The following is a 16,608-nucleotide window of genomic DNA, read 5'->3' on the forward strand; positions in this document are numbered from 1 at the left end:
CTCTCTACACCCTCCTTTCAGGGAGTTGTAGAGAGCAATAAGGTCTCCCCTCAGCCTCCTCTTCTCCAGGCTGAATAACCCCAGCTCCCTCAGCCTCTCCTCATAAGACTTATTCTCCAGACCCCTCACCAGCTTTGTCGCCCTTCTCTGGACCCGCTCCAGCACCTCAATGTCTTTTTTTATGGTAGGGGGCCCAAAACAAGCCTCCAGCCTCACTGAATCTCTCCCTTTATTTACTCTGATATAAACATTTCACGCCATTTCGGAATTTCTGGGTAACAGCCAGTCAAAGGAAACAAAACAAACTCTCCCATCTCAACCCCCAGTTCCCCTCCTCTATGTCCTACCATCGTTCCGGAGGATGAGCGGGGTGGGGGGACCCAGGACCCTGCTGTTGGTCACCGTGTTGGTCACCACACACGTGTAGTTGCCCACGTCCGACGCTTCCACCTTCGCGATGTACAAATTCCCAGTCTCTTGGGAAACGAAGCGGCGATTGTCCTGGTGCACGAAGGTCGGGTACTCGTTGAAGATCCACGCGTAGGTGAGCTCTGGAAGCACAAGGTCCCACCAGTGTTAGTGACAGGGTCCACATCCCCACAGGGCACAGGCTGGGCTCCATCCCAACTCGGAGCTAAAGCCCTGAAAATTATTTTCTCCCTGCCCGCTTCGGTTAGGGAAATGGGATATATCACAGCCCATGAAATGATAAAAGGCAGTAATTTTGCAAGTTCTCACCTTTATGGCTACAAACATCAGTTTCCAACTGTGACACTTCTGAGTCTAATAATATTCTTATTCCTCCTTCAAGTTCTTCCAATCCAGAATATAATGCATTTTACAAGAATATCACCTTTTTGTCATGAATGTTTCAGCCTAACTCATGGCTTTTTTTCTTTTCTTTAAAGACACTTTGGAGGATTTGCTGAGCCACGTTATCACACACTGTACGTTTCATTCCTTTGGGATTTCTGAATCAGCAAAAAACTGAACGCTAAATTAAGCAGCTGTAATCTTCTATATGACTAATTAGATAGCACTCTGTATTTTATAAGGCATCCTTGGAAGTTATTTGGACAAGAAAAAAACAGAAGTTAGAGAGATGCCGCAAGTGGTTGCAGAGTTTGTAAGGGAGGTCAATGCAATATAACCCTGTTGTATTTGCCTGAGACTAATGCCCAAACATCCCCAAAATGCTCGAAGAACTAAAGTGAATACAAGATTGCTGCAGTTTTCCAAGGGAACACTAATTATACTAAAAAGCATATTCTTAGTTTAATACTCTAATGAGTCATAACTGTAATTGACCTCAACTACCATTAGGTACTTTGGAAAATATATTCTGCCCTCATGTTCCACTGTTTACATATATAAGAAGCTGAGTGCAGACTGTTGGCTTTTATTTATTTATTTTTAACAACAGGATTATAAAATGCCTGCTTAGACTTTTAGGAAGATATGATAATTATGTTTATGTGGGAATATCTAATCATCATATTTACACATGTGCATCTAATTATAAAGTAACCTCATGCTGATGTCAAGAGGATACTCCGAGCAAACAAGGTACCACTTCTCAGCTGGCTTATTATTTTCTGCAAGTAGTTAAGTTGTTTTTTTTTTTTTAAATTTACTCTTGGTGATAAATTATCTTGCTCCTCCAGAAGCATCCAGCAATAGGCAAATAAACATCACTGCCCTGGAATGCACAGAGGCATTTAAATGTGAGTGAATCTTCCTGCAGCAGGTTTCCACCCGAGCCCCCCAGCTCTGGAGTGCGGCAGCGTTTTCCACCGACCCTGTGGTGGTGAATCCACCACATGTTCCTCAGAAAAACACCGAACTGGGAAGGTCCTTCTGGATCAGGAATCCCCTTCCCAACCTGTCCTTTCCCAGAAGGTCACGTAGTCCTAGTCATAAACAACCCCTAGAAGCAGCAAGGGGTTTGGTTCCTACTTTTCTGTTGTAAATTGGTATTGCTTTAATTGCTAAGAACCCTCTAATTTCCAGGTTAAATATTTTCATTACTAGTCTATAGCGACGTGCTTCTGGGCTAATGATGCCTTCAGCTTAAAGTGTTCTTGCCTCTTCGCTGGTGAGAGCCATCAAGAGCCCTTCTGCCCTCATTTTCAAGACAGGCTTTCCAATCTTACAGTCCTTGTAGTGGTTTTTCCCAGCCTCTGCCTTAGTTAAAAGTCTTGAATATTTGTGTCCTTTGAGCTGAGTGCCAGGTTGGAAATCCCGGGCGAGCAGAAGGCAAATGTAACGTTGTGTGATAGTAAAGATGTTCTGATCGAGGAGAGCACCAAATGGTGATGCTCTGGGACCCCTCCATGCAGGGGGTGCTAGGGGAGACCTACTTCTAGAGCACAAAGCAATAAAAACCTCCCCAAAAGCCATCTTCAAACTCTATTAATTTGGCTACATAAACCTGAGGCACACAATGAAGATCTGATGTTACAGCTCTGCCTTCCTTTCATGACAACAAATCATCATCCAGAAAAATACAACTACCCAAATTACATAGAATTAGGTATTAGGAACAGTGCGTTATTGCTATATAATATTTAAAACAACTGGATAATTCTCTCTCTCTCTCTCTCAAATAACATGGGACTAATGGAATATAGAGCAGGGGGAATAACACCGACTGGAGCATCTTTAAGTGCATTTGCTCGTGGAGCAACATGTAAATAAATACTATATCAAGCTCACTTTGATTTCCTTAGAGATCCTAGTGCAATATTTATGGCTTTTCAAATTTGACAGATTTCTTTTGATAAGGTTTCCCATACTAATTGCTCTGGAAGTGATAGACAGTTCACATCCCATAGGCAATTTGTAACAACTGTGTAAACAGACACTTAAAATCCAGCCCGAGATGGCTCCTGGTGACTGTGCGATTGAAACGTTTACTGAAGTTACAGCCATGGAGTTTTTCAGTACAAAGAATGAGCAGTAACAGGCAATTCGTGGTTCTCTAATTACACATTAGACTCTACATCCTTGAGGAATTTATTACAAACTTCTCCTTTCTAATCTGGGGCCCTTTTCATTTAATTTTGCCTCATTTACAACGCTTTTAATTTCCCCTTTAAAGACCATTCAAGTAGGTGTCTCAAAAGCAGAATATTACAAGATTTCTGACCCATATTTGCCATTTTTAAGGACAAGCAGTATCTCCATTAACTGCCATCCCACCACCACCAGCAGAGCAACTGCCTGGTTATCCACCGCAAAGACCCATCTTGGCCTTTGATTCCATACTGGTCTTCATTGCCCCAATGACCTGGGTAGATCAGAATGAGATGAAGATTTTTGGGTGGCAAATCCTCACTTCTGTAATGATCATCAGCAAGGACAAAAGGATGGAGAAGTTACTTGAGGCTACACACCTCAAACACCCATCCATGCAACATCAGACAAGAACTGGACTCAAAGCTCCACCGACAGCCTTTTACTCAAGTTGCTGTTTCCAATGTTATTTTACTTAAATGTGCAATACCAAAAATATATAGACCAGAATAATACCAGAAGCCTTTTTCTTCACTCCTTTTATCCCTTTCAGAGACTGTCTCACACCAGTAGCTTCCCTCACACTACATGAACCCTGATGCTCTGTGCTTCAGGACCAAGAGCACTACCCACAAACACACACCCCATATCACATCCAAATATCAGTGAATATTTAAAATTAGAACCCCAGGCCTCTGCTACTTTTGCCTGGCCAAATACCGTGGGCTTAACAAAATACAGAGCAGCCAGCAGTTACCATCAACTTAAGCAATTAAAAAGAAAATAAAGCCACTTGAATATAGATTTAGGACATTTAAGGGTATGGCCTTTTCAATTTTATTACCAGAGTGCAAATTTTAAACTTCCTCTAAATGATAGCAAGTGATTAAAAAATGTTACTGAAAGCTGAACAGAAATCCTGCTCCCTATGGTTTGCCAAAACAATGTTCTCTGCTCTTTTATCTTGTCACATGTGTACTATTTTGTCTTTGCCTTTTAGTACAAGAAACTCTTTTCTTGATTTTTTTTTTTTTAAAGTCTCTTCCATAAAGTCAGGGCTGCCACTTAAAAAGGTCTCTGTAGCTATTATGGGAAAAGCTATTAAAACATCAAGATTATGGTAACCATAAAGCTGAATAGAATGAAATTTTGAAATTAGTATTAGCCAAAAAATAGGGGTCATTTATCATTTTTAGTAAGAACAGTGTGGTACAATACACTATTTTTTAATAGGTGTTTCTGAAAGTTACAGAGATTAATCCAATCTTTAATGATTCCTATAATTTCTATGCTCTCACCTACTATGTCACTCTCAGGTTGGACAGGTGGGAACTGTTTTTCAGTGTGGAACAAAAGATTTGCAGCATTTCCTGTAAATCTTGATGTACAAAAATTACAGTTCATGACACACGGCAAGAAACAAATACCAAATTAAGAAAACCCTCCCTTCATAACAGCCCCAAGCAACCCAAACTCTAACTGCAGTAAAGCAGCATTTTGGAAGTGCAGTACATGATTTTGAGACATTTTTACTTTATGTATTCAGACACTATAATAACGTTTTGCCAAACAAAACCCCAACCAGACCCCTAATCTCCCCCCCATCCAGTTCATCAAAGCCATGTTGCAAAGTCATATTCAATTCTGGACACCATATAATTTTCACTTATAGAGAAATAGGGTAACTGCACCCTGTGACGGGCTCGAGTGGGTAATGCCTCTGTCAACAGCAATGTTGTATAAACTTCACAAACCATTTTTGTTGAATCATTTGGGTTTTTTTTTTTCTCTTTTTTTTTCTCTGATTGCTTCCATTCTTTGGAGTTCAATTTTCTCTTAAATGGTACTAAGAGGGTGTTTTGATGGTTATTGTTTGGGCAATGATAAAGCATAACATTATCTGATGAGTGTCTTGTAAATTCATGCACTCACAGATTTGAGAGTTGGAAGGGACCTCTAGAGATCATCCAGTCCAACTCCCAATTCATTCTGCATTCACACCTTGCTTACTAAATTTTGCTGACTGCTTGTAGGGGACATTCATAACCTCAAATTTCACCGTGATTTGATTAAGCAATCAACATGAATAACATCACACGAGCTGGAAAGGAGGCCTGATGCACCACAGAGTGCACTGGGAAAAAGAAAGGATCATCAGGGAAAGAAAATCCCTGGCATAACATACCATGTACCCATGGGCTCTACCCAAACTCCTGAAGCTCCTTTCCACCCATTACCAGTCATCTGCTGGGAACTGCACTGTGATTTCTGGAGGTTTTGACCTTTTTTTCTCTTTCATAGTTTTATTTAGTAATAAAACTACATGAATTATGCACTGTACACTTTTTTTTTTTTTTTTTTGGGCCTATAGACCATTTCATTGCCCTGCTAGCACTTTGGATCAATTTTTTATCTTCTCTTCTTAAATAATTGCCAAATAATTTAAAGGGCTCAACCCCCCTGACTCCATGCTCCGCCCTCTCCATCACGCAGGGCTATATCTCACCACAGCTTCTTTGCCTCAAATGAATGTTTTAATTAAAAGAATCATGAATAATGAACAAGATTAATCTAAAGTTCATAATACATTTTTGGATGAACCCTCTTCTGTGCTAAACCTGTTGACGCAGTCACTCAGCAGCCAGCCACTCAACCACTGTCTTCTGACAAAGAAATGTGCCATCCTTGCCAGATGGGACAGGGAAAAAGCACGAGCCCTTCATCTTTGCTAATACCAGTGAATCATTATTTAGAATTTGAGCTGGAGCAAAGTTAAAGAGCCTCAAGCCCCTGCTCTCACCTGTGATATGGTGACGATGGGAAGCACCATGAAGATATGAAATCATGGAAAGCAACAAGCAGACTTTTCGAGGTCATTTCTCCAACTTGAGGCATAAGAACTATGACATCGCTGAGGTTTTTCCAACTTTTTCTGACAAACCTCCAATGGCGACAGTGTACAACTTCTGACAGGGTCTAAGAGGGTCTGGTATGGTCTCACGTGCACCAGTGGGGAAAGAGGATTGTACAGTAGGCTGCACTGCTGGCATCACCTGACCCCACACTAATGGTCATGGCTAGTGGCACTTTTCTACCTGGGGGGGTGGAAATTATTCTTGTAAACAGAACTGTGCCCATGTGCTTGTTAATGTTAGTTTATGGTAACTGAAAAACTGGGTACACACGTCCAATAACGAGTCAAAAGTGTGGACAGCCAGTATGTACAGCTTCACCTATGGGTAATTAAAAAGGTGAGAGGTCTTCATTACCTGAAGCCTAATCAATATCACCTGTATCTGCTGCATCTCTGTTTTTCTGTATCTCTAAAATAGTTAAATATTTGACGGCTGTACACAATTGGCCTGGCTTATCTGTAGCAAACAGCTTCCAGCCCCAGTCGATGGCTGGCACCGGGCACATTAATGACTACTGCACCGTGCCGTCGGGGACTCTGACAAAATTTTAACTTGAAGTTCCCTCGGGGAGAAAAATCAACAGCAGCTTTTACCTATGACTGAATGGAAAATGTTATGAGATGGAGTCCTGCGCTGTTGTATTTACTGCAGTTAAATACACAAACCTCTTTCAAAAACCTCTGATGGGCAGCAGACACCCTCCCGCCCCTGCACCGATCTAGCATGCAGAATGGCACATTTTGGAAGAAACAATAACGGTTTTTGTCAGAAAAACTTCATAAACTGTCTTACAGAAATGTACAGCTCAGCCTGGACTTGCCTGGAAAGAAAATCCACCGACCAACAAAACCTGGATTTGTCATAAGGGCTTATGATACCTTTGGAGAACCAGGTTGGGTGTTTACTGAACCCGGTAAACCTTGCCCAGCATTAGATTCGATACCACTTAGCTTCATGCACCTCTGGTTTAAATTTAAATTTTTGGAGTCAGGCTCAACCCAACAATGACTCAGTTGCTCTTGGACAAGCTCTGTTGGAAGGGTCCAGCCCCTCGGCCATGTCCCTTCCCAACAGCGATGCAACCTTGAACTGCACCAACCAAGGATAATGCTCCAGACACTCGAAATATTGGGCCTGCCAAAAGAGATGCTGATCCATTGAAGATGGGAATTATGAACTGAAAGCTTATTTCTGCTAAGGGAACTTCCTGGAAAATTCCCAGATGGGCAATCCTGGGATTAAACACCACCATTTCTGGCATAAAGGAATACCTACGGGTAGTTGTGGCAGTTGACTTATGGTGAAATAAAGATTTCAGGAAAATCTTACCAAGCACATAAGGTAATGTGTCATGTAACTACATCGAGCCAACCTTAAAAAAGAGCAACAATGCAGAAGGCACTCACAAGTGAGTAAATAACTATATATTTGCTACCACCTTTACCCCTAACTAATCATGCAACACTGTACTTCTGGAAGCCAGGAGATGCTTGCTTGGTCTTCTGTGACACTGATTCAAGCCTAGATGACTTCAAAGCTTTTTCCATTGAGCAATGTATAGATTTGGATGATGCTCTCTCTGTTAGTAAGTTGATTTCAATGAGGAAATTCCGGTTAAAAAAAAAAAAAAAGAAAGAATAATAGCTTGATATGGTCCACAGAGTGGCATCAACATCCTTCCAAAGAAACACTCATCTTCACCTGACAGCCAGAGATAAAGTACCTCCGTGGCAGATACTGTCAGTAGCAAATGGAAAGGAGAGAGAGGAGAGATCAGCCAGAAAAAAAGATAAAGGGAGATGGACTGAAGCTGCTAATTACTTATGGACAAACATCAAAGGAGAATAAATACACTCTAAGCTGGGCACGCACATAAATGATGCTTACACTGATTTTTACTCCTGCACTGTATTTTTGCTGTGCCAGATGCAATTGTGCTTATATTTTCCAGGCTTGTTCTACATAAAGTGCTACACGTATCACCTTAAGGAATGACTCACAGATTTAATCCATCAGTTTGTTTTCTGTTTAAAGTCAGAGAGAGTTAGCCTAAAAATCTTTTTCTTGTGCACTTGCTTCAGTGAAGCTAAAGGTCCCTGGGCTTGTTTTAAAACATATTTCAATGTGACCTAGCTAATCCTTTAATACCAGCTTTCACTACCTTTGATCAGCCTCTTACTATAGCTATAAGAGATTAGATCAAACCTTTAAAAAAAAAAAAAAAAAGGAAAGTTGGTTGCAGAGAATTTTCTTACTGCAGTGCATTAATATTGTGATCAACTCCAAGGTTGAATTATCTGGCCAAGCAGCGCGGGGGGTATGTCCTTTAGGAGAGATCTCTGCTACGTGATGCCGTGCCACTTGCCTGTGAGACACAGGAAAAAAACATTCTCTTTGCATATTTGATATCTGAACAGTGTTTTTGATATCTACCATCTGAAAACAACGTCATGGGAGCTGAAAATGGAGCAGCCTCCCTGGCTGCTTCAGAGAGCTCAGTCTGAAGGGGCCGGCCAAGGCTGGGTCTGGAGGGTAAGGGTGGGTGCAATGCCATTAGCAAGAGCCTGGGAACTAGACTCAGATCTCTAATTTATTTTATAAAGAGATCACAAGATATTAGAACTTTCAAGAAATGCCTATTGACTGAATTCTGTCAGGCGACAGATTTTACTCATCTTTAGCCAGCCCCGGCCGGCTCTACCCCCTTTCAATACCATTTCAATCTTCATTTAGGAGCCACTGCAGCTGAGCAGGGGAATAAACCACATGACTAGCTGGCAGATGATTTCCTTTTAAACATGTCACAAGCTGTCGCTGATAAATAAAAAGATCCATTGGTGTCATGTTTCCTATTATTTTGGTATTTCCAAGGTCTTTACTGAAGAGCTGAGCCTCTTCCATTCTACTTCTCCAGGAGACGTTGCACCTCGCTGTCTGTCCCCAAGAGCCCAACTGGGGCACCAACATATAACAGTAGGTGGTTGGTAGGCTGGTTGCAGTGGTGCAAGGTGATAAATGACATTTTTGCCAGTTGAAAATTTAAATCTGAATTCATGTGCCAAAATCTACTCTTGACTGTGACCCTGTTTCGCAACACTTGCTCACAGAACCCACCCCTGCTGAAATGAGGCAGGTCACATATACCAACTTGGGTGCTTAAAGTAGAGTAAATCTAAAATAAGCTTTGCATTTGTGTTATTTGAAATATTTGTAATTTCATAAATTTCTCAATTAAAACAGCACCGCGTGTCGTCTGCGTTGTCAGAAATATCGAGCCAAAGCATTCCCAAATTAGGCAGGAATTTATCCTTCTCCCTTATCCTCAAATATGCTGATAAAACTGTGCACAAACTGAATCAGCAGTTTTAGAGAAAGGATTATGTCAGATTAATTTTAATCTAATCCATTTCTATCTCTCGAGAAGCTTTTTACTACTTGCTTTTAAAAATTTAAACAGTGACTGTGGCACGGTATAAAAAATAAATGATGGGAGATGCACTTTAAGTGGAAGTTACAACCCTCAATCACTTCTTATTTAAATGAGAGCTTCATATGCCCGATTTTAAGTTTAATGAAACCCATTTTTGCTGAGCTGTAATAATCTTCAACACATGCAACCAGACACAGAAGAATTACGCTCTCCAGCTTGATCCAGCTTTCAGGACCATCACCCCCTTCTTGAGAGCGGGGACCTCGTCCCAGAGTTACGCTGCAAGGGGCTAGGATTTGGCAGGTTTGGGGGAAGTTATTTTCTGGTTCTTGGCCTGAGATAAGTCACTTGGAGGCTTTTTCAGCTCAACAGCGTATGCTCTGGAAACCACTTTTAAAATGTTCAGGCTTCCTTGGTAGTGGGACATTGACTGCTGTATGGGGACATCTGAGTGGCAGTCGCTATTAAGAGGAGAAGCTGATAATAGATTCAGATATTCTTGACGCTCACAGTCTTCTCCATCTCCCACACATATTCAATACCACATCCTCCTCCAGTGACCAATATCTAGACAAATACAGTTTGAATTTCAGTTTTTCCTACTCCAGGAGAGACACCCATGAGCTGCTGAGCCCTGGTTCATGGGAAACACCACCCTACCATGGCATTTCCCTTTTTGCTCAGAAACTGAACCTTCCCTCTGCCGTTCCCCGCATCCTGCAAGCAGAACCATCCACGCACAACATGATTTAACTCCTGCCCCATCATCCAAAGAGACCTGTGACACCTCCTGGTGCTGCACGTACCACGGTTGCCAACACTGACCCCACTGCCACATTGAGACATGTCGAAAGCATCACTGACTAGTGCTAATGGGAAGTATTTCTCTGGCTCTTTCTTCTTGTTCTTTCCCAGCCCCAAGGGACAGCTCATATTTTGGCTCCAACCTTTGGAGCGATCCAGGAAAGGCTGCTCAATGACCTTGTAGTATTTTGACAAATAGTTGAACCAACCTGAGAACCAGCTTAGCAGATTTTTTGCTTGGTTTCCTAGAGAAATGGAACTTTTACAGCCACCTTGCCCACCCATCTGTGAGATACTCCTCTCTAAATTAGCTTCTCATTAATTGGAACCAAATCTGACCATGCAGCAAAGGCTTACACAGACATGAATAAAGGAGAGAAAGAGGAAAAACTATTAATGCCTCAATAAGGAGAAGGCAGGGGTAGTGCAGCACCTCGGCAATCTGCTGGGTAAGAGGCAACTGCCCAGTTCTGGGCTCACGGGTTGCACAAGAAGCACATTTTTAAAAAGCTCTGGATGTATCACACTGGAAGAAACTGCAGGGAAACAGAGGTTGAATATTAAGATTACTGGAGTGGAGTGGGGACATAAAGTGTTCCAGGTCACTTGCTATGTAAGAAGTATGTCAGGAGAAGAATTCTCATCTAACAAATACAGAAAAGTAACGGAACTCATAGGATTCAACTTTCTATTCCTCTAAAGACTTCATATTAATGGGAATGCGCCACAGGAAAAAGATCTGGTTCTGAAAAGCTGATTTAACACTTACGGGAAACATGTACTTCAAGGCTCTTGCCCAAAGCCATTCTGAACCAGTCATCCAGGGGAATGCTACGTGCCTTCCCACAGCAGCATAAACCCTGGAGGGTAGGCAAAACGGGGTGATGCTGCCCGGAGAGAATTAAAGAATCCCAGGCTTTTAGGTAGACATTAGGTGAAAAAGTCCTTAGCCTCCTTGGCTATGTGCTGTTTCTAGAGTAATTTCTTCCCTTTCCGTTACCTCTTTCAAGGTTGCCTGTTTTCCAAAGTCTTAACGTACATTTTGCTTAATGTTGACTGTAAGGACACCGATGGAGAATATTAAAAAGGTTTGTTCCGTTGTTACAACAACATCTCTAAACACGTATTAATAATGTATCAATTCTTCAAGAGTGACAAATGAAAAGGCTGTGACAGTCTTCAAAGAAGAGAGAGAAACAACTGCACTGATGGCACTACAGGACGGGGAGTAAAAGGGCACAAATACTCGACAGCAACTGAAGAAAACTCTGTTTCAAGGCATTCCTTTCTGAGCAGTGCTGCTCGGGGGGTGAAAGCCCCGTATGTTGATCCTCTGATGGTATGCAAATTCCGATAATTGCCTTTTCCCTTCTGCACAGTTTTTCTCCCCTTCTTCCTTGCACCGTAACACAAATACTCGACAGAAACTGAAGAAAACTCTGTTTCAAAGCACTCCTTTCTGGGCAGTGCTGCTCGGGGGGTGAAAGCCCCATATGTTGATCCTCTGATGGTATGCAAATGCCTGATAATTGCTTTTTCCCTTCTGCACTGATCAGTTTTCCCAGTTTTTCTCCCCTTCTTCCTTGCACCGTATAAGCAGGAGAAAAAACGAGCTGTGATTTGTGTGACAGATTATTTAGGAGACAAACCCCTCAAACCATTCATCACGTAATAGAGGCCATCAGCCATACTTACAGCCCAAAACATTTTCACTCTTTCCAGCCCATGAAGTGCCCATCATCGCTTTAAAAAAAAAAAAGAAAAAAAAAGAAAAAGAAATAACGAAAGGAGAGGAAAAACTGACCAGACGAGTAAGCACACACTAATCATTTCTCTGCAGAGCACAGAAGTGGTCTGAGCACCACTGTAATCAGTAAAGTGCTTTCTGAAAACATGTCTGGTGTCTACACTTCACTACCTACTGTACAGCAGGAAAGGCTGAGATTGAGATGAAATCAGAATTGCCATCTCTTCTGTCAAATGCTAAAATTTAGTTAGTTCTACTTGATTAAGCTGTGCAACAGAACTAAAAGTTCTCCTAGATACCGGGAATAAAAAAAAAGGCAGGAGAGAACGAGAAAACCTGAACACATCCATTACGTGAAAAGATGTGAGAATAATTCTCTGTCAACATTTCAGCTCACAGACACAGGCTGCGCTTCCAACAGGAGTAATGGCATCAGATGGGAAAGAGTTATTTGAACAACTGAGCTTTAATGAATCTCCTCTCTTCAGGAAGATGGAATTTTGCAAGTGCTTTGAGAACACGGGCACCGCGGAGACAGAAAACTTATTTTCCTGTAACTCTTCCCTTTGTTCAGTCAGAGAGACATGGTTCCCAGATGCTCAGGAAGGTCACCTGCCTCCCCAGCAAGGAGCAGTGGGACAAGGTGTCTGAGGAACTGAGGTGCAGGACCAGAAATCCTGTCGGGAAGGTTCAGTTCTTGGGTCACCAGGAAGGTTGTGAGTGGCCCTAAGCAAGCGGGCAGGAGGAGACACGTCCTGGAGAAACGTTGGCATCTCCACGTCCTGGAGAACCTAAAAAAGTTATCGGTTGACTTCATTCTTCCACAGATCACTGAGACAGGAGGAGTGAGAATAAGTACACAACAGTTGTGATGACTGGTGGGATGGGCTACAGAGATCTCGGAATAAGACATACCTCCAGGGAAGGCCAAGGGAACACAAAATCTAAATAAACAAGTAATGGAGGGATCATTTTCACCAGTTCTCTGTGTACATTCACCATTTCTCACAGCTCTTGGAAATCTCAATCTCTATAGGCTTTTCCCACAAGGGCAGGAAGGCAAATGTCATGAGAACATGGTGCATATAGATCTTTCTAAAGATGAACCAAGAGAAAACCCAGGGAGGGGGGAAAGTGAAGGAAATCCTAAAAGACAAGGTCATTTATCTTCCCAAAGAAGGGATGGGGAAAGATTTACAGACTCATTTGTTCTACATGTTTATGGGGTGCTTACCCCATAAAGTGAAACGTGCACACCCTTCTAGGATGGTACATTTTTAATCCCTAGACTCTCAATGAAATGCCAGGGAATGTTAGAAGGTATTTGAAAACTGTAGTTGTTAAAATATTAACTAACCCTGCCCTGGCTATCAATTAAATCCAGTAAAAGTGGCAGCTAAATGATTCAGTTCCCACAAACTTAAATGAAAAGAACTATTTGGCACAAAGGAATATTTTAGTCTTAAAATTTGGATATAAATTAAAAGGACAGCGACCTCCAAATACTTCCCAGGCGTATCCCCCATGGAATGCAACTCGTATTCAGAGAGCCCTGAGAAACACAAGCCAGCGTTTGCTTTGGATCTGGGGGCTTTTTGTTTGTTTGTTTCAATTAAGTTTATCTTAACAAAGAAATGTATCTTGCCAAATTTGATTAACAACCCTGGCAAAAAGCAAACAAGAAAAGCTCACGTGTTTCCCCCTGCAAAGCGCCTCTCAAATGGAAAACATTTTCACCAACAGCTTCAATTGAACACTATTTTATGCTTTGAAATGCTTCACGGTTTCTAAATATATCTAAATGTAATAAAAAAGCTCAAAAATAGAATGGAATGAAACACTTTGGACAAACCAAAGGTTGGTTTGGGTTTTTTTTTTTGGTGTTTCTTTGTGGGTTTTTTTTATTTATTTTATTTTGGCTAGCAACCCCCCTCTCCCTCCCCAATCGATTCCTCCTACAGCTCTCCTGCGAGGCGACGGCGGCTGGTATTGATCCAGCAGGGCTTTGAAAACGGAAAGCAATATAGCATTGGTTTATGGCACCCAAATTATGGAGCTCATCCTAAGACATGCTGAGATACTTTAACCAGTCTCATCAAAACAGCCATGAAACCTTTCGGATGTTCCTCCCATTTCCAGACCCGTTATTGTGATCCAGTGACTGGGGACTGCCCAGTAGTGGCCAGTGGCTGTGATGCAACAAACTTGTGTGTTTGTTGCAACAAAACCAAGGCCAAATTTTAGCTACAAAGACACTTTTAGGATCTTCGACTGTTCTCTCTTGTCCACTTAAATACCCAGAGCGACTCACGGTGCTGTCACACGGGCCCTGAATGCCATGTTCCAGTAGCAATTATTTTTTTCCATATTGCTTCACAGGTGGAATGGTCGACACGCAACCATCATCAGGCTTTTGATTAAAAAATAATGAGGAAATGATGAGGGAAACCCCTTCACACACAGGCTCCTTATCTCAGAAAAATGCTAACAACCCAGGTAGGTTCCTACTAGTTCTTACGCTGATTCAGTGCACGTAAGGGAACAAATGGGGAAGGTGAAAAAAAGGAAAAGAACTGAAAACTTCTAAAAGACAAGGTGCCATAAATATGGCAGGACTGGCTTCGGGAGCTCAGGCACCTACTGCTCCAAGAGCAGAAAATACAACAGAAGCAAATGTTTGATTTGCATTTTTTCTGCTTTTCCATCCAGCAAATTCCCGAGCTCCAGATGAACATTTATATTCCAAATTTCCAGCACTCAGCAAGCACTTCATCATAGGAGGCCATCACATCATTACGCTGCTTAACAAAACGGAACACCAGGACGCACTGACCTGACAACACAGCGACTCCCCGCTGAACCCACGCTGCAAGAAATACACATTTCATTTTCATCCTGGGGGACTTGGGAGGGGGGGAAAAGCCGAGATTCATATGCTGAGTCCCCAACTCATCTTAAACTAAAAATTAGGACAATACACGGCAATGCCCAATTTGTTCCACGCGAGCTGCACGCAGCCCATTTTGTGATGCTGAAAATACTTGTTAATCATTTGGACTCATTTTCAGGATGAATTTCTTGCAACGTTTGAACAGTAGGAAGCTCTTTATTTGGCATCATTAAGAAGGGAAAAAAAACCCTCTCAACAACTAATGTATGTAGACCAACATAATTCCACTTTTAGTTGCCAGCTCTTTAAATATGGATGTTTCCAAGGAGCAAAGTATTAGAGTGAACTACAGTTGAAGGGACAGAGGTCTGGATGCGGATAGATATTTTTTTAGTAAAATCCACAATTTTTAAGACCAAGACAACCAATGACACAGCAGTAGATAGGAAATGATTCCCTTCTAATTTACTATTTTTCTAACTGGAAAAAGACATAAATACTCCTGTCTCACCTCTTCAGAGCAACAGCTTCTCTCAGATTGAATAGTGTCACTTCTACATTTTTTAAGGTGTCTATTTCAATGCAGAACAGAAAGTAAAGTAAAAAATTAAGAAAAAAAAAAAAGAAAATCAAGAAATCCCCCCCCCGATAGTCCTGCACTTTAGTGTCGGTCATTAACGTCCCCAGGCACTTTTTGCAAGGATGATGAAGTTAGGTTTGCTGCCCTAATCAAATTCCAAAATAAGTAATTGCATTTTCCCTATCTTAACGCCACTCGCACTTTCGACGAGATGTATTATTTTTCCCCTGCTAACCTGAATGTTTTTTACTGTTGCACTACAACGTTAAATACTTGCAATGTTCTATCCCAGTGGTGGGATATCAGGGTATTGGAAGGAACTGATCTCTACAGCTCTGCTTTGCAAACAATCCCTCGGACCCTGGGGATGGAAACTGCCCATGAAACACGGTGGTTTTTCCGACATGCAGCTACTTCCCAGTGATATCTGATATTCTCTTCTGAACCTCCATCTGCCCAGAGCTGGAACAGGAGACAGTTGCGGTGACTGCTAGAGACCAAATAGCTTCCATTGCCCTGGGGACGCACAGTTGGCCAACGGAGACGCCAACTGAAAAGCACACACGACTGAAAAGCATTAACTTTGCAAGCTGTGACTTTTAAAACTCATCCTTCCCTGGGAGGAAGGAAAAGAAAAAAGAAAATATTGCCCCAGAGAGGATAAATTCCTGCAGAACAAGGGTCTCAGTCTGAATTAACTGGACCTATTTTGACTTTCTGCTCAATACTTTCTACGCAAACCAGAAAACAACAACCAGCATAACTCCAGCCCGGCTTGGTTACAGCACTGTAATAGTACCAATTTAGACTAATTGTGGATCTGGCTACAATTAAGATCATTTTCTAGCTGGAACAGAGCAGATCAGAGATGGTGGTCATGTAGGAAACCATCTCCCATCCAAATGATTGAGGGAAATAATTGCCCTTCCGTTTTCTGCCTGTCTGGACACCAGAGACACTCTCACATCTCGGTCACCATAAGATGCTCCTTCCCACATACAAAACCCAAACTGGAAAAAACACCAGCACCTTTCTGGAATATTTTTCTATCACCAGTACATACACCCAGTCCAAAACTTTCCCCCAAACCACCTGAACAAACGTACCACCATTTCCTTCTAGCCGCTTACACGAACCCCCACCAGCCGCCCCATCTCCACACAAGGTGTTTGTGCTCCAAAGCTTTCTTACGGCAAAGCAGAAAACTCTCAAAGTGAAGCTTTGCTA

At 42.0% G+C, this 16,608-nt stretch overlaps 1 protein-coding gene across 1 annotated transcript in view; it reads right to left on the reverse strand.

The window, feature by feature from the left end:
* The window catches only part of CNTN4 (contactin 4), a 373,607-nt gene that overhangs the window by 97,167 nt on the left and 259,832 nt on the right, over positions 1-16,608 (reverse strand). Inside the window, exon 7 of the mRNA XM_014946726.1 lies at positions 348-551. Coding sequence (XP_014802212.1) covers positions 348-551 — 204 coding nt within the window. The remainder of the gene's footprint in view (positions 1-347; positions 552-16,608) is intronic.

Source organism: Calidris pugnax, unplaced genomic scaffold (assembly GCF_001431845.1).
Source record: "Calidris pugnax isolate Ruff unplaced genomic scaffold, ASM143184v1 scaffold81, whole genome shotgun sequence".
In the NCBI taxonomy this organism is placed as follows: Eukaryota; Metazoa; Chordata; class Aves; order Charadriiformes; family Scolopacidae; genus Calidris; species Calidris pugnax.